Source organism: Cuculus canorus, chromosome 15 (assembly GCF_017976375.1).
Source record: "Cuculus canorus isolate bCucCan1 chromosome 15, bCucCan1.pri, whole genome shotgun sequence".
NCBI classification, from domain to species: Eukaryota; Metazoa; Chordata; class Aves; order Cuculiformes; family Cuculidae; genus Cuculus; species Cuculus canorus.
Genome location: NC_071415.1, coordinates 3,069,295 through 3,091,027, shown reverse-complemented (window position 1 = coordinate 3,091,027; position 21,733 = coordinate 3,069,295). Strand labels below are relative to the sequence as shown.

Genomic DNA, 21,733 nt, shown 5'->3' with positions numbered 1-21,733 from the left:
GTCTGCTGCAAGAGTAATGGCAGCAAGGAAGAATGCGAGTTGGACGCACCATGTTCCACACCACTGGGCTAGTTGGTGGGTGGGCAGTGTCCTCCTGAGGCATGGTCACATGTGCTGGTGCCGCACAGCGAGGAAGAGCCTGCACAGCGAGGAAGAGCCTGCACGGCTTATCTCCACCACACCTCTCTTCTAAATCACAGGCTCTGAACTCAGGGAGACTTCAGGGCTCCCTGAGAGGTTTGGAGCCAATCAAGCAGATCACTTGCTGACAGTCTGTGGAGGCCTCCCATAAAACATCCCATTTCTGCAGGCCCAGCAGTTCGTTTGGGGAGGAAGGGAGCAGAGAGAAACACTCAAGCAGATTCTGCTGCAAGATGATCATCCTGATGCTGCTTTCTTTCCTTTTTGTTCTAATTAAGCATCCTATTTTTAAGTGAGCCCAGTAGGAACCTATGGCTTAACTCCCATTAAAATACAACCCAAACGAGACTTTCAGTTTCTTGGTGCCCCATGACAATCTGCCATCATGGTCGGGACCGTTCCTGCACTCACATCGTGGTCACAAAGCAGCATGTCCTGGCCATGCCCACCGGGCAGCTCTTCCCACAGCAGCACCAGGACACCAGGGCCTTTCTGGTGGATTGCAGCAAGGGATGGTGCGTAGTGGCAGGCAGACGATGCTGCCAGTATTGTCAGCCCATGAGCACCAGCCTTTAGGGGGACACTGGTGGGCACAGCCTGACTCCGGGCACCCGAGTCACCCCTTGAAAGAGAAGAAACCTAAAATGCCAGAGGCTGGCATGGGCACCATCCACAGACCCAGGTTGGGAAGGAGATGCTGGAGAGGAGAAGTGATGTCCATGTCAGGCGGTCAGCTCTGCACCCCAGCCCCCCAGCCCAGCTCCTCTGCTGTCACTGTTTCCATGAGGATTTACCCCAGCAGAGCTCCTGGCCCACCCTGCCTGGAGGTTTACACCTAGAAAAGCAGCTTTCCTGCTTTTACACGACCAAATTTCAAGCTAAGTGGGCAGGTGCATTGCAGAGCAAGGGGGGCCCTACCTGGAAGGGTTCAGCAGCCCCTGCTCAGGGTGCAGCATCCCCTTGTCACCAGCACTGCTTGTGCCCAGGGCACCTCCCAGTGCCAAAGGCCCTGCTGCCTCCCCTCCAGTATAGGCACTGGGATGGCAGCTCTGCCATGGGTCTGTGCTCAGCCCTGGGACCCCCCTCCCAGCCAGGATAAAGCCCTCCTTGCCCTGCTCCGCAAGTGCCAGCCTGGAATTGCTGCTTGCCATTAAGTATCTGAGCGAGGAAGTCTTGGGTGAATGTTCTTACCATGAGAACACACAGTGCTGAGTCTCTTTAATTATATTGTTTTTGTTTGGCTTTTTTTATTAGTTGTGCTGTGGCTTCCCCTCCCTCCCAGCCAGTGGAGCGCACGCTAAATATGGCCGGGTTTAAAGTCTGCCGTGAAACCCGAACTGCGGCACCAGACTGGCTGGACTCGGCGCAAGCCAGGGTTACGCAGGACACGCATTCCAGCCGCCACGGTCCTGCTCTGGCCCCGTGCTCCCCTCGTCCTGTTCCAACAGGATGAAGCAGCTCAGAGCACAACCACCACATTCCAAAACACCTATCATCCTCCTCTTCCTCGCCACACTAAATCCTGCTGGGAACACAACCCTTTACTGCGTGGACCCCAAGATGCCTCATCTTCATCATACCCATCACATCCACTTTGCTCCCCATCCCATCTCCACCACAACCACTCTGCTCCCCAACCCCATCTCCATCACACCCATCACATCCACACTGCTCCCCATCCCATCTCCATCACACCATCACATCAATGCTGCTCCCCACTTCATCTCCATCATGCCCATCGCATTCACATCGCTCCCCATCTCCATCACACCCACACTGCTCCCCATCCCATCTCCATCACACCATCACATCAATGCTGCTCCCCACTTCATCTCCATCATGCCCATCGCATTCACATCGCTCCCCATCTCCATCACACCCATCACATCCACACTGCTCCCCATCCCATCTCCATCACACCATCACATCCATGTTGCTCCCCACATCATCTCCATCACACTCATCACATCCACACTGTTCCCCATCTCATCTCCATCACATCCACACTGCTCCCCATCCCAAAGCGCCCTGCCCCACACCTGGCCATCCCACTGCAGGCTGCTGACAGAGGCTAAAGAGCCTTCTTCCCGCTGGCCACATCACTTTCATCTTCCTCTGCGCCCCTTGTTATTTTAAAGGCATTCCAGAGGACGCTGTCAGGCTTGGATGTGGTTTGCTTGGGTTGTTTGTTTTCATACTGGAGGTTTTATGATCGCATTGGGAATGAACCCTAATTGAGCTGCAATTCGAATTGCAGTCCGTGGGTATTTGTTTCATTTTTGGAAGGGCTTAAACGGCAGCACAGCTTAGGCTGGAGAATGCATTTGGTTTTAACTGGAACCTGATGGAGACAGGACTGAGCAGGACAGGCTGCCCCGTGCCGGGACTGCAGTCCACGGGGAAGCCCTGCGTGGCCAATCTGGCGCCAGGGACCCACACAGCAACCAGCAGCACTGGGAGCATCTGTAGCCCTGCGACCACCCAAAAGCCCTGTGGCTGGGCAGGAGGGAGATAGAGCTAGGTCTGTGTGCAGCCCTGGGGCCTGGCTCAGCTGGGGCTCGCAGCCACCCTGCAACCCCCTGCATCCTGCAACCTCCTGCGTCCTGCAACCTCCTGCGTCCTGCAACCCCCTGTGCCCTGCAGTTCCCTGCACCCTGCAACCCCCTGCTCCCTGCAACCCTGCTCCCTGCAACTCCCTGCATCCTGCAACCCTGTGTCCTGCATTCCCTGCACCCTACAATTTCCTGTGCCCTGCAATCCTCTGCGCCCTGCAACCTACTGCTTCCTGCAACCCCCCATGTGCCCTGCAACCCCTTGCTCCCTGCAATCTCCTGCACCCTGCAACTTCCTGCACCCCCCTGCATCCTGCAAACCTCTACACCCTGCAAACTTCTGGCCTCTGCAAACCTCTCCACTGCAGGGTCTGTAACCTTGTGCTCACGCAGCACCCCAGAGAGGGAGCTCAGCAATGCTGTCTGAGCCATTCGGCCCCCCGGCTTAGCTGAGTACTCCTTGTCCAAGTTGGTAGGTGCCTCCAGACTCGAGCTGCTTGCAGGGACAGGGCAGCAGAAACGGACAGGGCCTAAAGGTCAGCGCCCAAACTGCCCTTCACAGGATATGCGTCGGTGTCAACTTCTGCTGACCATGCCCTGTGCCAAGTGCCAGGACAAGCAGTTCAGCCCAAGCACCCAAAATGTGCCTGATGCGTCTGACACCCACAACCAGCTGGATCTTTGCAGGTAGGGACAGGAGGACAGAGGGGTTTCCAAAGCACAGAGGGACCAACCGAGCACCTGCTCTGCATTGCAACGGCGTTTCCTCCAACCCTTCCAGAAGCTCACAAGCCCGGATGCTGGAGCAGGTCAATAAAGCTCTGGAAGATCCCCCCCCCCCGACCTGCTGGCACCATCCTGGCTAAATCAGACTTCCGCATATTAAAAGCGGATGAGCGGCAGGACTCACTGCCCCTCTTGCAGGAAGAAATCCTATCCCAGCTTGGCCTGCCAGGAACGAGCACTGCTCTGAGCCGCAGATGCATGCGTGCAAACTCTGCTCAAGCGTATCAAATGCAGAAGCTGAGTCATACGATGCCTGGTTTCAAAGATCACGGAAGGCAAAAGGAAGGAGAAAAAAACATCTCTATGGAGTTGCAGGGCCCCAACTTGGACCCAAGTGGAGCAGAAGGTGGGTACTTATTGTGGGGATGCTCAGATCTGCAGCCAGGGCCCAGCTGCCATGCCGGAAGGAGACAGAAGTGAGGTATGGTTCACACTCATCAAAGTTTGGTCCTGTCCCCTTTCTTGAGCCCTGACATCCCAAGGAAGTGAGTGGGGCAGGGTTCTGTGAAGCTGCTGCAGCAACCCAGCATGCACGGGGCCAGCGTCTGCATTTGAGCCTGATGGGAGGCCTCCTGCCTGATGAGGTTTACCTACTGTCTCCATCAGACCAGAGCTTTTCCACCTTGTGTGTCACTTAATTCTCCCTCCAGCTGCAGAAAGCTTTGAGGTACCTGAGTTGGAAGAGACCTTAAAGATCATGTAATTCCACCCCTCTCTCACGGGCAGGAATGCCTCCCACAGGGTCAGGCTGCCCAAGGCCCCACTAACCTGACCTTGAACACCTCCAGGGATGGGGGCAGCCGTCACCTCTCTGGACAACCTGTTCCAGTAAGCTCAAATGGAGGATAGCAGAGTCTGTGAAGGAATTGTCAGAGGCTCCAAGACAGTAAGAAAGAAAGATTTCCATCCTAATATAAAAGAGTAACATCAAAATCCACAGTAATCACCAGGTCAAACCTCCAGCCAATAGGACACCCTCAGCCATCCATGCACTGCTGTGACCACTGCTGTTAGGCACACCCATAGGAGAGACAGGGGTGCAAATACCTTTTCCCAAGGTCTCCCAGGACATGGGAGCACTGAGAAATGTTCTGTCATTGAGCATTGCCTCAGCTTCTCCTGGTCTAGAGACAAGACATGGCCCAAGTTGACTTGAGTTCTGATCCTTGCTCTGCCACTGAGGGTGAGAGGCAGGTGATGACCACAGCCAGTGCCTCACTTTCCATGCATGGAAAATGGAGGTAAAGACAATGTTATGTCCTGTAAAGTGCTTTGAGACTTGCTGATGAGGAGGACCAAACAACCACTTATGCTCCATGCAGTCATCACTCCTTCTCTGGGCTTCTGTGGGCTGGGATGGCATTGCCCCAGGGCCTTTGAGGGTGGCCACCATGTATTGCACCCCAGTGAAACGCCTGGGATGGCCAGGAGCTACGGAGAAGCACTAACTTGTCTTCCCCTATGATGGCTCAAGTGTGCCTGGAAGATGCTCCATGTTTCAGTGTGGCCTCGCACCAGGGCAACAACTCCCACTGGCTCCTCTTCACCCTGGCTGTACCCCATGGGGGCTGGCTCCTCTGCACTGCCATGCCCCGCTCCTGGGATGGTGGGGGCTCAGCAGCATACATGCACCCAGGCCCCTTGGTATGGTTACAACGCTACCACCGCTCCCCGCTCTGCTGGAAACCCAGCTCCCAGGAGCTGCATCCCCATCGCCTGGCGCCGGTGCAGCTCGGCCCAGCACTGAGGCACCACTGCACGCGTGGGGGCTGAGGCCTACAGACTCATCAGAGCAGTGAGAGGCCACCAATTTGAACCCAGAGCTGAGAGGAGGACAAGCAAATCCTTTACCCTCCTACGCCACCTGGTGCCATCAGGAAGAATGCGCTAGTGAGATCCAGCCTTCCTAGGCAAGTATCTCTTCTCCAAAGCCATGAAATTGTAGCCAATTGGCCCAGGAATGAATTCTAGAGGTCACTGGAGCTCATTCTTCCATATCTGTGGCTGGTCTCCACCTACATTCCACCTGCACTTTGTGACCCTCCAGGAGACCTCCCTGGCCTATCGCTGGGTTGTCCCTTCTGGTGGAAATCCACTTTCAGTCAATTGTCCTACCCAAACCATCCAGCCAGAGAGGGACCAAGCTGCTCAAGCATGCCGAAGCTGCATGATGGAAACCAGCACTGCTGGCTGAAGACTTCCAGAGCTGCACCCAAAGGGGTTATAAAAAGCAAGCCACAGACGTTGATCTCAGTGGGGAGGAGGAGACGACAGCCAAGACACAATGGAAGAGCAGACAAACACGCACTGCCAGCTAGGCAATGTTCCTGGAGTCAGAAAACCCCTTTCCTGCTGGAAGGCAACGAGCAGGATCCAGCCGGCAGCACTGGGATGTTGGCTGCTACCCACAGGGTGTCCCTGGCACCACTACCAAGAACAGCCACCCACCCCGTTGGGGAGCTGCTTGGATTGCCGGTGGCATGTCCCAGGCTGGCTCCCCATTCGGCACAGCTTCACACCAGGATTTGCTCCTGGCTTGTTCCACGACCAGCTCCCTGCCCAGCACTCACTGGGGTCTTCTCCTCTGAGCGGAGCAACCAACCCCACCACGAAGCCCTGGTGCTGGTCTCATGCCAGCACCACTCAACGCAATGCCAGAGGAGCTGGTTTACTGCCACTCAACTGCAAAAACCCTCACGTATGCCAGAACCAAACCTTCTTTCCATGCATCTCCAGTGGAATCACGGTCCAAAGGCTGCAGTCCAAGAGGAGATGCAGTGTTTTCTAACACTTTGCTAGAAGACACCCCACAAGTGCTCAAGTGCTCTTGTAACAGCATGAGCTGGAGAGACCTCCAGCCATGCCTCCTGCCAGCCAGGGTTTACGTGCTATCTCGATCAGATCAGAGCTTTTCCACCTTGTGTGTCACTTAATTCTTGCTCCAGCTGCAGAAAGCTTTGAGACAACACATCAGGTGGAGAAGGTCAAGCTGAGCATAACAGAACCTGTGGACGAATTGCCAGAGGCCCCAGGACAGCAGGCAGAAAAGATTTCCATCCTAATAAAAAAGAGCAACTTCAAACTCCACTGTAATCACCAGGTCAAACATCCAACCATCAGGACACCATCATCCATCCAGGCACTGCTGTGACCACTGCTGCTAAGCACACCCATAGGAGAGACAGGGGTGCAAATGTCCTTTCTCAAGGTCTCCCAGGACATGGGAAAACTGAGATATGCTCTGTCATAGAACCACAGAATCACAGAACCACAGAATCATAGAATAGTTTGGGTTGGAAGTGACCTTAAAGATCATCTAGTTCCAACCTCCTTGCCCATGTGTTGCCAGCAATGGACCTTGTTCTGAGAGTGAGGCATAAACACTGACTCATAGAAACACAGAAAGGTTTGCCGTGGAAGGGACCTCAAGCCCACCCAGTTCCACCCCCTGCCATGGGCAGGGACATCTCCCACTGGATCAGGCTGCCCAAGGCCCCATCCAACCTGGCCTTGAACATCTCCAGGGATGAGGCAGCCACAACTTCCCTGGGCAACTTGTCCCAGTGCCTCACCACTCTCATCATGAACAAATTCCTCCTTATGTCCAGTCTAAACCTGCCCCTCTCCAGTTTGTACCCATTGTCCCCCATCCTATCACTCCAAGCCTTTGTAAACAGCCCCTCTCCAGCTTTCCTGTAGCCCCCTTCAGATATTGGAAGGTCGCCATAAGGTCTCCTCGGAGCCTTCCCTTCTTCAGGCTGAACAACCCCAACTCTCTCTGCCTGTCCTCATATGGGAGCTGCTCCAGCCCTCAGATCATCTTTGTAGCCCTTCTCTGGACCCGTTCCAACAGCTCCATATTCTACTTATGTTAAGGATTCCAGAACTGGACACAAGACTCCAGATTGAGGTCTCATAAGACAGGAATAGAGGGGCAGAATCCCTCCCTCACCCTGCTGGCCACACTTCTTTTGATGCAGCCCAGGACACGGTTGGTTTCTGGGCTATGAGAGCATGTTGCCGGCTCATATCGAGCTTCTCATCAACCAGCACCCTAAGTCCTTCTCCTCGGGGCCGCTCTCAATCACATCATTCCTTATTCTGTATTGAAACCGGGGACTGCCCCGACTCAGGTGTAGGACCTTGCACTTGGCCTTGGTGAACCTCATGAGGTTCGCACAGGCCCACTTTTCCAGCCTGTCCAGGTCCCTCTGGATTACACCTCATCCTTCTGGTGTGGTGACTGCACCTCTCTCATCATTGGTGTCATCTGCCAACTTGCTGAGGGTGCACTCAATCTCGCTGTCTATATCATTGATGAAGATATTAAACAGCATTGAGATATTAAACAGTCACTGAGCATTGCCTCAGCTTCCCCTGGTCTAGACAAGACGCAGTCAAGTTGACCGGAGCTCTGTCCCTTGCTCTTCCACTGTGGGTGAGAAGCAGGTGATGTTCACAGCCAGTGCCTCACTTTCCATGCAAGGAACATGGAGATAAAGACAATGTTACTTCCTGTAAAGTGCTTTGAGACTTGCTAGTGAGGAGCACCAAACAACCACTTGGGCTCCATGCAGTCACCACTCCTTTCCTGGACTTCCATGGGCAGGGGGGTGCCTCTGGAGGTGGGAGGTGCTCAGTGCACCTGGGGAGCAGAGGATGCGGTGGCCAGTGTCTCTTTGCAGATGGGGGCTTTAGCAGGTAGTTTCTGCTGAGCTCACCCAAGAACACACAACCTATGCTGGCCAGAGGCTAAGAACTGGAGCAAATTTGTGTTGGTTTCCACCAGGAATGCACCAACACTGCCAAAGTCCAAGTCTTTTCCAAAGCATGGAGGCACCAGAAGTCCTCAGAGAGATAGGAGAAAAAAAACCTGACCAAGCTACCATCCTTCTCCAACTTTCTGCTGCAACATGGGGACAGGAGGAAGGCGAACATTCAGCCTGAGGCAGAGCGAGCATGGAAACATTCAGCCCAAACAGCTAAAAATCAGGTGAAGTTATAAGCAAACAACCTTTGGGTGGGAAGTGTTTTACAGCTTGAACAACTGCTTGAATCATCTGCTGGCTCCATCTACAACCATGATGCTGGGCAAGAGGTGGCCTCATCCCACAGCCCTCCAGGCAGCACATGAGGATGATTTCCCTGAAGCACAGAAGAGCAAGGGTGGTTGGGTCCGACAGCTGCAGGCAGCCCTGGAGATAGGAGGGGCAAGAGGAGACCACTGTGACCCCAGCATCTCTGAGATCTCTCAGAGCACTTGGGACATGCCTGTTCATATGGTTACACCAAGCAGAAGCTTTGAGCCAGGTCTAAACCTTTTGGCTTTTCCATCACCAAGAGGCTGGGAAACATCTGCCAGAGCTGGGGACCTCAATGCACACCGGGTGCTGCTGTCTCACCCCTTGCCATCTCCTGAGCAACGATAGCAAGAGTGGAGACACTCTCATGTTTCTGAGACACCATGCTCCTTACCCTACTTCTCCTGGCTGTATGCTGCAGGATAGGACCAGGTTGCCTTTGGACCTGGAGAGCTTTCTAACTGCCCACTGCATCCTGGCACGTACTAGCCTGGGATGCCACACCTTGTTTCCCATGTTGACATAGACTTGCACAGGCTGCAATCCTGCCTTTTGATTTATGGTGCAAAAAAAACTCTTGGCCCAAAGGGTTTCTCTTCCTCCATAACCCCCAATTCTTCTGGTCACAGACAAAAGGACATGGTATGAGCATAGACGTGGAAGCAGTGTGATTCTGGGTAAAATGTGGGAGCAGGATGAGGTTATGTCTGTCACAGACCACCTAGGTGACCTTGAGCAGGTTACCAAAGCCCTAGTGGTGCCATAGGGTGCTTACTGTCCCACCTAAGACCAGGGAGAACAGCAGTTATGGCAAGATGGTCCCAGCATAGCCCAGGGACAGCTCTATCTGTCTGCTGATGTTTCTCCCTAGGATGAAGAGTGGCTGCTCAGGCAGCAGATACCCCCTCCACAGCAGAGCAGCAGGACGAGCGGAGCACACTGGTGCATGAGGAAGGCAGCCTTGTGTCTCTGTGCAATGCAGCAACGCGTTCCTGACCTGCCTGCATCATCAGGAAAGAAAACAGCCAAAGAAACTTCAGAAGTTCATGTGAAGTTCATGCTCCGTGAGCAAAACTGCTTTTCTGCTTGCAACGAGCCTCCCGGAGTTCGTGACCGGAGCAGAGCAGGGCCAGGAGAGCACTGGGAGGATGGGACCTCTTAGAAGCTTCAGCCTTCCACTTGCAGAGAAAGCAGGCAAGTGCTCCACTGGCTTGTCCACTTCCTCACTCAAGGAGCTCCAAGTACACCCTCACAGCTGAGGTTCCCTCAGACAGCCCCTTGGGCAGCCAGCAAGACCTGGGGCACAGGCAAGGAAAGCAGGGGCATTAGCTAAATGTCATGCTGGCTTATCTGTGGCCAGAAGCAGCCTCCTCGCATCCCAGGATTTGGCCCACAGCTTTGCGGGATTTCGGCACACAGGGAAGCATGACCCAGCTCTCCTAACCACAAGCACCTGCCTGGCACAGGGCATGGCAGGACTTGGCTCCAAGTTGGCCCCCGGCCACGCTGACAGCCTGGCGTGCAGCAGGAAGGATGGAGCAGAAGGTGGGCTGGCTGCCTGTGAGGGACATGGGCAGTGACAAGGCACCCCAGCAGCGCCTTGGCATGTGTTAGACCTCAGCTGAGCCGCTTGCTCACCAGTAGAGCATGCCTTCACCCAGTTTCACATTCTGAGAGGATCCAGAGGCAGAGCAGACCCCCTGATGAGTCCCTCCTTCAAGGCTTGCATCTTCTGATGCAAGCCAGGCTGCAGATAGGCTGAAGGCTCCATCACTCAGTAGGAGCAAGCACCTTCTGACTCCAGAGGCTGTGCACAGTGGCATTTAAAGCCAAATGCATTTGTTTGATGATTACACCTGCCTGGATCCCCCCCAGACCTGGAAGAAGTCACTTGCTCACCTCTGCTCCTGCCACTGTTTCTGATCAGAATAACTGCCTCCTTTTCCTCAGTGAAGGTGCTGATGAACACAACTTGGGGGGTTAAAAAAGACCCCCTTTTTCAGTATCTGCTCCCTAGACAGAGGAAGTCTCAGACCTGCAGGACACTGCATGCAGCACAGAAACCTTGGCCTTGGTGCTTTTTGCTGAAGTGCTAACATGCACCCACAGCTCCAGATTGTGATCCCAAAGTGGATCCAGCCAGACTGCAATTCCCAAAGTGTGGGAGCCAGCCCACATCTTGTCCCTGGGTCTGGAGGAACAGGTCTGCCAGCAGAAGACCCCAGTTCCCAAGTGTCAGCATTGCTGTGCTCCTTCTAGAGTGAGAAACCCAGGCACAAAGAAGGGCAGATCTTGTCCTCAGTTGCTCAGTGGGCCAGGAGAAGCCAGATCCTCTCTGTTCCAGGCCTGCGCTTTGTCCCTGGCCCCCAGCCCAGGCCACTCTATTTGTGATTGGAAGCTCAGAAGCTTTGATAAGTTAGTTTGGGTTCTGGCCACTTTAGCACTTAAACATGGAACCTTAAGTATGAAAAGGAGAAACAAGGCTGTGGGAAGAGCTAAGGAACCACCCTGCCAGATCTACCTGCAGTCCCTGCATCTCAGAGGCTGCAACAGCCATGTGCTCAGAAGCCTGCAGGGTTTGCAACAAGCATCCTGACAAAAGCAATGATGGCTGCTCTTGGGGCAATCCTGATAATGTCAATAAGAGATGTTTCTTGGACCTCTGCTCAGCTCAGCAGATGCTCTAGTGGCCCTGCTTAACAAATGCCCCCACATAGTGTCATACAGGCTTTTTTCAAAGCTCAGAAACAGCAGCTTTTCACAGCAGACCATCTATAAGGACCCTGATTTTTTTAGCTCCCAGCTACTAACGGGTGAGCCCTTATAGGTCCTGTTGGAACACTTCTTGGATGGAAACCAGACTCCATCTGAATAGACCTGGAGGGAACTCAGGTGAACCTCTGCACCACAGACAGAATGAAGACTATGTACAGCTTCTCATGATGACACTGGCACTTGTCACCGAGTGTCCAATTCCACTTTGGACAAAGCAAAGTATGAACTGTGCCTCCTCCTGTCCCCAAAACTGGAACATTTATCAGATCTGCACTATTTTTCACTGCCCACATGGAAAAATCTCTTCCACATTGCCAGACAGCTTTTTGGGGCAGGTCTTCATCTCCATCCAACCTTCCCTGTTAACATGCAACTAAAGGAAACAAAGATGAAGTGGGATGAGGAGGCGAATGCACCTGGGGAGGAAAGGGGCATGGGAAGGACATGGATTTGTTGGAGTGAGTCCAGAGGAGGCCACAGAGATGATCCGAGGGCTGGAGCACCTCCAGTACAAGGACAGGCTGAGAGAGTTGGGGTTGTTCAGCCTGGAGAAAAGAAAGCTGCAGGGAGACCTTAGAGCAGCTTCCAGTACTGAAAGAGCTCCAGGAAAGCTGAGGAGGATCTCTTGGTCAGGGAGTGCAGGGACGGGACAAGGCTAACGGTTTTCAACTGAAAGAGGGGAGATTGAGATGAGATTTTAGGGAGAAATGTTTTTATAGGTAATGATAAAAAGTGACTTTCCACAAATAAACCTTTTTTTCAAATGCTTTCCTAAAGGCAATCCCAACTTTCAGGCAGATATTTTGAGGGCCTGCTCTTCCTCAGCCCCACCAGTGAGTCCCTCAGAGGCATTGCTGAATCTCTGTCCCATCAACTCTGGAGGAGGGCGAACTCTTTCTCCTCCTGTTCACCCAGATCTATCGACTGTGGCTGTCCCCAGGGTGCTGGGGACAGAGCTGGGCACTCAAACTATGTCGGCCCATGCCTAGCTCAACACCAAAAGCTCTGGGGCTCCCTAACTGGTGTCCACCTTGCCCATGGAGAGCTGTTCTGGGAGAGAGGAATGGTGGCACTGGGTGCAGGCAGTCAAGCCCCATCCTGCCCTGGTCCAGAGAGTCTCTGCAGGCAGAGCCATCCTTGTTCACTGGGATTGTAAACCCTCTTGACCACATTTATCACCCATAAACTGACATTCTAGCAGCCTGCTGATGGCAACGTCAGTCTGCCACGCCAGGGAGAAGCTCAGGCTGCTTGAAGCGCTTGGGTGAGGGGCTGTGCTGTGGGCTGGCTCCCCAGGCAGCCAGCATGCCCTGGTGGACCTCAGTGTGGTGTGGAAGTCCGGCTCCCATACGGCTAATTCAATAAGTCACAGATCCCATGATTTCATAAGGCAGAGAGGCTCCACAGCTATTAGGGGAATTGGGAGCAGGGGGAGGAGGAGCTGAAATGGAGAAGAGATGGAGCCGGGGTGGGTGGAAAGGGGGAAGCTAAGACAAGCAGCAGAACAAAACATCCCATAAATCAAGAGGAGCTGCTGAAATACCAGAACAAATGACCCCATAGCTTGGCCATTGTTGCCGAGTGAGGGCTTAAAGCGCTCCCAGTTGAGACAAAGCGCCTCGCGTTTCATTTCAACACTGTGCCGGCCTGTCCAGGACTTGTGCTCGGCATGACCGAGCTGGGGGAGGCTGCATTTCACCCCAGATCGATGGCTGTGACCGGTGAGATGGGGGAGGCAAAGGTCTCAGCAAGGCTGGCTGCGCCGTACCCAGCCAGGGACACCCACATCTCAGCCTGCCCTTGGCATCTCTCTGCGTCCAGATGTCCATGCACTTCCCAGGCTCTGGCACTCTTCCTCTTGCACTGAAAGGCTCAGGGCCTGTTTTTGCCTTTTATTTTACCTCACTCAGGCCAAGAACTTCCTTGACTGGGAAAAGAAGGGGCTCCGAGCCTCCTCCTGGATGTGCGGATTAAGTCAGGAGTAAGACAGCTTGTGCAGGGCTGTGAAATCCAGAGGAGCTCTGAGCCATCTGTCTTTACAGTTCAGCTCCTCCTCACCACCCAAAAAGTCATGGACAATTCCCTCTGTGCTGGCTCCCATAGCAAAGGGAAGACTGGCGAGCAGAGCGCCCTGTACAACCATCGACTCCTGTGATGGGAACAGCACAAGGCTCTCATCGAGCTTTGCAGTAGCAGCCCTCCAGCGAACTGGCTCAGGAACAGTCAGATGGATCATCTGGTAGCTCAGCACCTCCCATGGGCTCTGCAGCCCCAGGGGACCGCGGGATTCCAGTGCTAGGAGACGAGGGGCCTGCTGACGGGGACAGGTCATCACACTGGCTGTCTCATCAGCTGACAGCAGCTATGGCAGCAGGCTGAGCAGTGCCGGGCATCTCTGGGGCGCACAGTTCCTGCCCCAGAATAGCACCTTAGGGAGAATTCCCACACCCCTCAGACCACTTGAACTCAAAGGGGAAACATTATTACATTATATTGTAATGAAAACAGTAACATAGAATCCCCAGCTTGGAAAAGACCTTTGAGATCACAGAGGCCAATGCTCCCATAACAAATCTTTTGCTTTATAATCAAATCTGAAACACAGGGCTGAGTGTAACGGCAGTCGTGTGTGCCACCTCTGCCAGCCCAATGGTGCCAGCATGGTTCCCATGCCCAGCAACTGCAGCTCCTGCCCTCACAGCCCCATGGTCCCATCGCAGAGCGATGCTCGCCAGCCATTAAACCCAGCCCTGGTGCTGGGACATCGCAGGAAAACCACTCTGTACCTTCCCACTCGGATGGGCACAGCCTGTGCTTGGAGCTGCTGGGCAGGCAGGGCTCCGCGTCCCTGCTTCTTGGGCAGAGGGGAAGCGAGGAGCTGAGATTCAGCCCCGTGCCAGGGGTCAGGCTGCAAAATATGATGCAGGCAGGACTGAACCCAAGCTGTCTGTCTGTCTTGAACCGCCAGACAAGATGCTCCTGCCAGCATTGCTTTAACAGCTTGTGGTGGGCAGCCAGCGAGCAGAACCGAGATAACGGGATGGGGGAAGCGAGGAATGCACTGCATTTTTCCTGAGCTGCTATGGGAATAGGCTATTCCGACCACAGATCACAGGGAGGCTGGCTGACATGGAAAACTTGAAGAGCTCAAATAGAAAAGGCAGTAAGCAGAAGTAAACAATCTAGAAGAAGAAAACAGAGGAAAATCGGGGTGAATGAGCTGAGTACAAGGACAAAGGAGGGAAGGCAAGCAGAGGAATAAATAGAAGAAGGAAAAATAGATCAAGAGATAGGAAAGGAAAAAGGAAGAGACAAATGAATGCCAGGAGGACAAACCTGCTGGGGCTGGAACTCCTGATGAGCACAAGAGCTGGAAGGATGGGAGAGCAGGACAGAGGATCCCAGGCTCTGCACACAGAAGAGTAAACCAGCAGATCCAGCTCTTTTATTGGACTAAGACTCACTTAAGAGGAAAGATGAATGTGGATCATTTCTCAGGTGACACACACAAGAGGAGAAGTGGCTCTCTTTGCCTTGATTCACCCTAAGGGGGGATAAAAGGGATTGCTGGTATTTCTGTTGCTGTAGGGACAGCGTGAAGGCTCCACGGCAGCCATCAGCTTTTGAGTTCCTCACTCCAACAGCAGAAGGTGGTGAGCATCAAATAAAGAGTGCCTTTGTCTTGCACGCCTTCATGCTATTGAGGCTTTGGAGGTAGACTAGTACCAGCAGAAACCAAGGCTTTAATAAATCAGATGCAATATCCTTTCTTGCCTCAGTTGCCAGGCTTTGCCTCATTTTGAGCCCAAGCTGCCTCAGTGTCCTGCACGCCACAGCAAGCACTACCCAGCAGAGAAGAAAGGAATCATCAGACATAAATCAAAGCAGACAGAAGCAACCCTCAGGTTTCTCCCTCAAGTTTGGGAAAGCCTCGCACTCTCCTGCTCCCCACAGTGCTTCTCTCTGGGCACCTCCCAGCAGCAAGACACTGGCTCACAGTAGCAAGGGACTGAGGTGATTGGCACATTCACTGCCCCAACACTAGGCACATTGTGGGGCTGACTTTGTAAAAAAAGAAAAAAGCCTAAAAAAAAAAGCCTAATAATGAAGTATTTATTTCAGTAAACAAAGTATGAATGAAAGAAGTGTTTTCTCAAGACTTCACTTTTTCCTTGCCTTCTCTCCCTCCTCCCCAACAATTTTTTTTAATAAGTGGAACTAAAGAGGCTCCGCTCACTGCCGGCCACTCTCGGGAGCAGGACCATGCTCTGCTTGCCTGGAGCGGTGCAGAAACACGTGTCATGTGAATAAAGCCTGCCTTGTGCCTAGGGAGAAACACGACCTGGGAGTGCTTCCCACCCAGCAAGTGGAGAAGATGCTCCAATGGATGCATCGATCACAAGATCGGTGATAGTAGCATCTCTGCACTTTCAGGTAGGCAGAGCAGGACATTCAGCTCCCTATTTATTGTGGCAGCAAAGAACTGCTTCCATAGAATCATAGAATCACTAGGTTGGAAAAGACATTTGAGATCATAAGTCCAACCGTGCCTGTCCACTACTGAACCAGATCCCTGAGCATCTCATCTACCTATTTTTTAAATCCCTCCAAGGATGGAGACTCAAGCACCTCCCTGGGCAGCCTCTGCCAGTACCAGAGAACCCTTTCAGTGAAGAAATTGTTCCTGATGTTCAATCTGAACCTGTCCTGGCACAGAGACATTCCCTCTTGTCCTATCACCTGTCACTTGGGAGAAGAGACCAGCACCCACAATCCTCCTGGTCCGTTTCTCCTGGTCCAGAGAATTACCAACAGCCAGCAACGCTCTCTGCAAGGCTTTAGGGTGTTCCCAGGAACATTGAGAGGTGACGAGAGGAGAGATCTATTGTCCCCATCCCACGTGACAGTGCTCAGTGCAGGGGACATGATGTCAGACAGACACTGTGATGCTGTACAGCTCTTTCTCTTCTTCCTCAGCTCCACCCAGCCCTATCTGAGCCCCTGAAAAACAGGTGATGCTGGAAAACTGACCCAGCTCGCCCTGCACAGGGATGAGAGCTAAGGATGTTTTCTGCTGTGACAGGCACGAGGGATTGGACCAATGATATTCTGGTAGGGATTACAGGCAGAAAACACTAATCCCCCACCAGACTGACACCCAGCTTCTCCAAGCAATGGGCACTGATGATTTTGTGCTTACAATCTCTGCCTCCTCCTTGGCAACAGGTAACAGCAGGCCCACAAGCCCTTCCTTGCCTTCAAGCCTTGGGATTAAAATGGGCTGGGTTCTTAGGGATTGCTGATTTGGGAAAACCAAAGTCCATCGCTTTTCCATCCTCTCCTATCCACAGGGGATGAGCTGAAGCCTCCATTTTCAACCTCTGCACAGAGGTAGATAAAATGATGCAGTGGTGACCTTGAGTTAAACTTATCAATACCTACAGATTTGATGCATGCAGATATTTCCTCTCAGAGCCAAATTAGGCATCTGGAGATTTGCAAAGGCACAAGCCATGCTTTCTGTTGGCTGCAACACCCAACAGCCTTGCCTGCTGCCCAGGATAACCCATACAACGTGCAGGGCTAGCCAGGGCGGCCACACCCACAGCTTCAAAGGTCCTCCCCATGTGTGATGGCTTGGAACGACTGTCTGAGGCTGCTGATCCTGCTACGATGATCACGCAACCCTGAAGAGGTGAGGTGGAAGGAGAGAAGGGATGTTTCACCGAGGGAAAAGCCCAGGTGCCCCCTTTGCAGGACAATGGCTGCAGAGGATGCTCAAGCTTGCATGAGAAAAGGCTCCAGTGCCTCCTTGAGTGCAAGCCTGCATGTTAGGACCAGGCACACACACCACCAGAATGTGGGAAAACAGCGTGCTCTTTATGCCGGGGATGAAACTCCATGCCTAGCATGCAGGTGCCTCCAGCTGCTTTTTGGACACGGGACTGCATGGACTTCAAAGCCAGGCAACTTCCTGCACTGCAACACCATGGGGGCTCTGGGGTCCTCTGCTCAACCGCAGCACAAGTGAAGAGTGTTACCAAGCACACTGAGATGGTTGGGGGCAGGTGGTTGGCAGGATCTTTGCCCTGCTGCTGCCTGCTCAACTCCTTGCCACCCCGAATGGGTCACCACTCCTCTGCACCCAGCCCCTGAGCCCCAGCGAGCCCCAGCACCCAAGTCCCAGCACCCCAGCTGCGGGGTGGGCATCTGATCCAGCTCAATCTGTCTTCAGCCATGGATAAAACCCACAGCTGTGGATTTATCCCCTGCCGCAGCCCACCCGCCCTGCCTGTGTCCCTGCAGGATTGGGGACGGGTCCTGCTCTTTCAGCCCCCACACTTTCCATCCTCCATCTCCAATGGGGTGGCATGTGGCAAACTGAAGGCAAAGGCGATTCCTCCTCACAAAGAGCTCATTTCAAGTTGGCTTACAAAATCACGTAAAATAGCATCATCTACAGCTGCTTCTTCGTCAGTGCTGGACAAGGGGCTTTGCAAACTCACTGCAGAGCATGTACAACGTCCCATAATCGAACCCTGACCCAGCAGGGCGAGACTGGGATCCAGCGGTTTCCAAGAGACATGTAAAGGGACAAAAAGAGAAGGCTCTGGGGAGACTTTAGACGAGCTTCCAGTACTGAAAGGGGCTCCAGGAAAGCTGGGGAGGGGCTCTTGGTCAGGGCGAGCAGGGATAGGATGAGGGGAAGAGGTTAAAGCTGAAAGAGGAGAGACTGAGATGAGATCTTAGGAAGAAATGTTTTGCTGTGAGGGTGGGGAGGCCCTGGCCCAGGTTGGGAAAAGAAGTGGTGGCTGCCCCATCCCTGGAAGTGTTCAAGACCAGGTTGGATGGGGCTTGGAGCCCCTGATCCAGTGGGAGGTGCCCCAGCCCATGGCAGGAGGTGGAACTGGATGGACTTTGAGGTCCCTTCCAATTCAAACCATGATTCTATGAAAGGGCATCCCTGCCTTTTTCCCCCAGCATCACACAGGCCTTGTGATGCCGGCTGTACAAATCCAGGCAGCTGGCACCTTCTTGGCATGGACACATCCATGGAGGATAACCAGTGTAGATCCTGCAGGATGAAGAACATCCTTCACACTCCTCAGCAGGGAACAAGGCCCCCATCCTGCTTTGCAGATCCAGTCCATGGGAAATGGCAGGAAGATGATAGGATCTGAACTGGATGGACTTGATCCAGTCCATGGGAAATGGCAGGAAGATGATAGGATCTGAACTGGATGGACTTTGAGGTCCCTTCCAACCCAAACCATTCTGTGAATCCATGGTTTCAAAAGAGATTCAGTGACTTCTCTTGCATCTTTAGAATGAATAAAGTGAAACTATGCTTGTTTCTAATGAGTCCTTTGCTTTTTTTTTTTTCCTATTTGGTAGATTACAAATTCGTATATTTGTCTCTAGAAGATCCGCAGTAACTATGGAACATCTTTCCTGCTTCCATTGCTTCAGTTAAGGGAAGAACATTGGGCAATTGGAGAAGGAAGCATCCTTCACCAAATAGCTTACATTCTTTGTTTGGCCCCGTTAATACCAGCCAGCTTTGATGCTGAACTAACCTCACAGATAGAGGAAGCTTTTGAGCAGGACTCCACACCCTCACACCAAAGTGTTAGAACGTACAATAAATGCCAGAAAGATCTCAAAAAAAAGCAGGGAAAATGAGAACCGAGCTTGACATTCTTGCAATCTCTAAGCATTTCTTTTTTTTTCTGTTTAAAGTTCTACCCTCCTTTATCCATCTAAGGCAGCAGAAAGCAATGTGATTTCCAGTTCTTTTAGATATCCTTAGCAGGTCAGCTCTAACGCTGGTCAGGCTGGCTGTGATCCGCTTCCAAAGCTGTTGCATCAGAGCTTGGAAACGTGGGATAAATGAATCTGTGCTGGAGCAGGGACCGCAGCGTGAGACCCGCACTCGGCATGAGAGGCACCGTGGGCGTTGGGGAAGGAGGGAGGACTGCAGCCCTCTGGGGTGGGCAAAGGGGCTGCCCCACAGCATGGCCTGTCATGCCCCTCACATGGCACCAGCAGGGAGTCCCTGCAGCTCCTCCTGTTCCTGCTCCACTGTGGCTGTCCCGTGGCGGCTTGTGGTGAGGGTTTATCTGACAGAGGCACATCGGGAAGCAAGGGGTTGTGGGATGCACCCACTGACAGCACCCAAGGGGGAGCATGGAGAGGGAGAGGGGAAGGGAGAGGAGAAGGGGAAGGGGAAGGGGAAGGGGAAGGGAGAAGGGAAGGGAGAGGGGAAGGGAAGGGGAAAGGAGAGGGGAAGGGGAAGGGGAAGGGGAAGGGGAAGGGGAAGGGGAAGGGGAAGGGGAAGGGGAGATGGAAGGGGAAGGGGAAGGGGAAGGGGAAGGGGAAGGGGAAGGGGAAGGGAAGGGAAGGGAAGGGAAGGGAAGGGAAGGGAAGGGAAGGGAAGGGAAGGGAAGGGAAGGGAAGGGAAGGGAAGGGAAGGGAAGGGAAGGGAAGGGAAGGGAAGGGAAGGGAAGGGAAGGGAAGGGAAGGGAAGGGAAGGGAAGGGAAGGGAAGGGAAGGGAAGGGAAGGGAAGGGAAGGGAAGGGAAGGGAAGGGAAGGGGCTGGTGGCATGGGCTTCTGGAGAACTTGCACTCACATGCCCTGGCCTGGCAGACATGCATGTCTATGTCCTACACGAGCCCTGAAAAAACCCTGTAGTTTTGTGGGGTCTCCTTCAGCAACCCAAGCAAGGAGCTGCCCAGGGCTCCCCACTGCAATGGAGCGAGGGCTTCATACTCTGGGGAAGCTCCTGCAGCAGAAGGAGGGGTCTGAAGGGGTGTTGTCCCATGCGACATTCCTCACACAGGGACAAAGACTGGCAGCACTGGGGACAGGGGACAGGAGGGGGACTGCAGAGGCGGGAGCTCCTTTCCTGCAGCTCTTACCATTCAATGCTCAGAGACCTGGGCCGGAAGGCAGACAGCTCGGCTGAGGCATACTCAGCTTTCCTTCTCTTCTCCTGCTTCTGCTTAACTGACAAGCGGTGGGCAAACCTAGAGAGGCTGCTTTCCGACCTGGGGAAGGGGAGAGGAAAGACATTAATGTCACTGAAACACCCTGGCTCCCAGTGGCAGGTCCACAGCACAAAGCCAGGTGACGCTCAGAGTGGACAGGAGGGGGATCGTGGAGAGTCAGTGGCACCAGCCTTGGGGGGAAGAGGTAGAGCAGCAGCAGCAGCAGCAGGTTTAGCATCACTTCACAGATGGACCAGCACAGGTCCTTGGTGTGCTGTTAGCAAAACCAAAGCTGTGACTCTGGCAGGCTGAGTTAGCGCTGGGTCCTGCTTCCCACTGTGGCAAAATCATCTCCCTAGGCCTTAGGCTCCTGCCTAAACACCAGCCAGTGATGGCCAACACTGGAGAAAAACTTCTTGCGGTGCCTGCCCAAGAAGGCTGGGAAGCCAGGGAAGTGCTGGCAGAGAGACACAAAGCAGCCACATACTCCTTCAGAGAAAGCCCAGAGCCCCTGTGCCCTCCCTGCTCTCCCAGGTTGGTCCCCACTCTTCAACACTGAGAGGGCTTTCCAGCTGACCACTGACACGGAAATCAGTCAGGGATGGTTCAGAGGAGGATACAAAAAGACCTGTGAGCAAATGGATTCAGCCACAGGACCCACCCCTCCCCTTCCCTTGGGCAGAAGGCTCCAGCATCACTCCCAGTTCTTGGGAGCGTGGAGAAGAGTATCCCCTGGATGCTCCACACCAGTTCTCTTCAGAAGAGAATTACTCTCCTGAGGCACAACCGCACTGTTTCCAGGTCCATAGTATGTGGAGACCCTGGCGGCTGCTGGGCTGAGGTCCAGCACCCCCAGCTTGCTGCCGAACACGGCACCACAACCCATCCCTGCTGCCAGTTCACCAGGTGCAGAGATGAGAGCGAGGGAGGAGCAGCCTGGAGAGCTGGGACAGCCCAACTTGTGCACACGACCAGACTGGTGGCACTGGAGCTGTCTGGTCACACACCAGCATGGCCAGTGCCTCTCCTCCTTCTTCGACCTTCAGCATGACCTGCTCCCATCGCTTGGCCAGCCCGAGGCCGAGTAGGGAAGGGGCAGAAGCGATTTGACAGAGGCCCCAGGGTGTGAAAGATAGATCTGGGAAAGGACTTTGAACCCATACAGCTGCTAAAGCCAGTCCTCCTCTCCTCTTGAGTTCTGACTGGCTTCAACCAAACTAAACACCTCCAAAACCAGAAAAAAAGAAGGTATTTCTCAGAAACGAGAGGTCCTCACCATCCCAATTAAGCCAACCACGACCAGCTGATAGTTTTTTTTTTCCTGATACATTTTAAACACAGACATCTTAAATTCATTAACTCTGGGTATTGATTTATTTTTCAGCTTATGAATTGCTGTTGCTGGGGACG

General features: G+C 53.5%; 1 protein-coding gene across 1 annotated transcript in view; it reads right to left on the bottom strand.

The window, feature by feature from the left end:
• LOC104068212 (ankyrin repeat and fibronectin type-III domain-containing protein 1) overlaps window positions 1-21,733 on the bottom strand; it is a 207,353-nt gene that overhangs the window by 20,645 nt on the left and 164,975 nt on the right. The window contains exon 5 of the mRNA XM_054080894.1: window positions 20,255-20,383. Within this exon, the coding sequence (XP_053936869.1) occupies window positions 20,255-20,383 (129 nt within the window). The remainder of the gene's footprint in view (window positions 1-20,254; window positions 20,384-21,733) is intronic.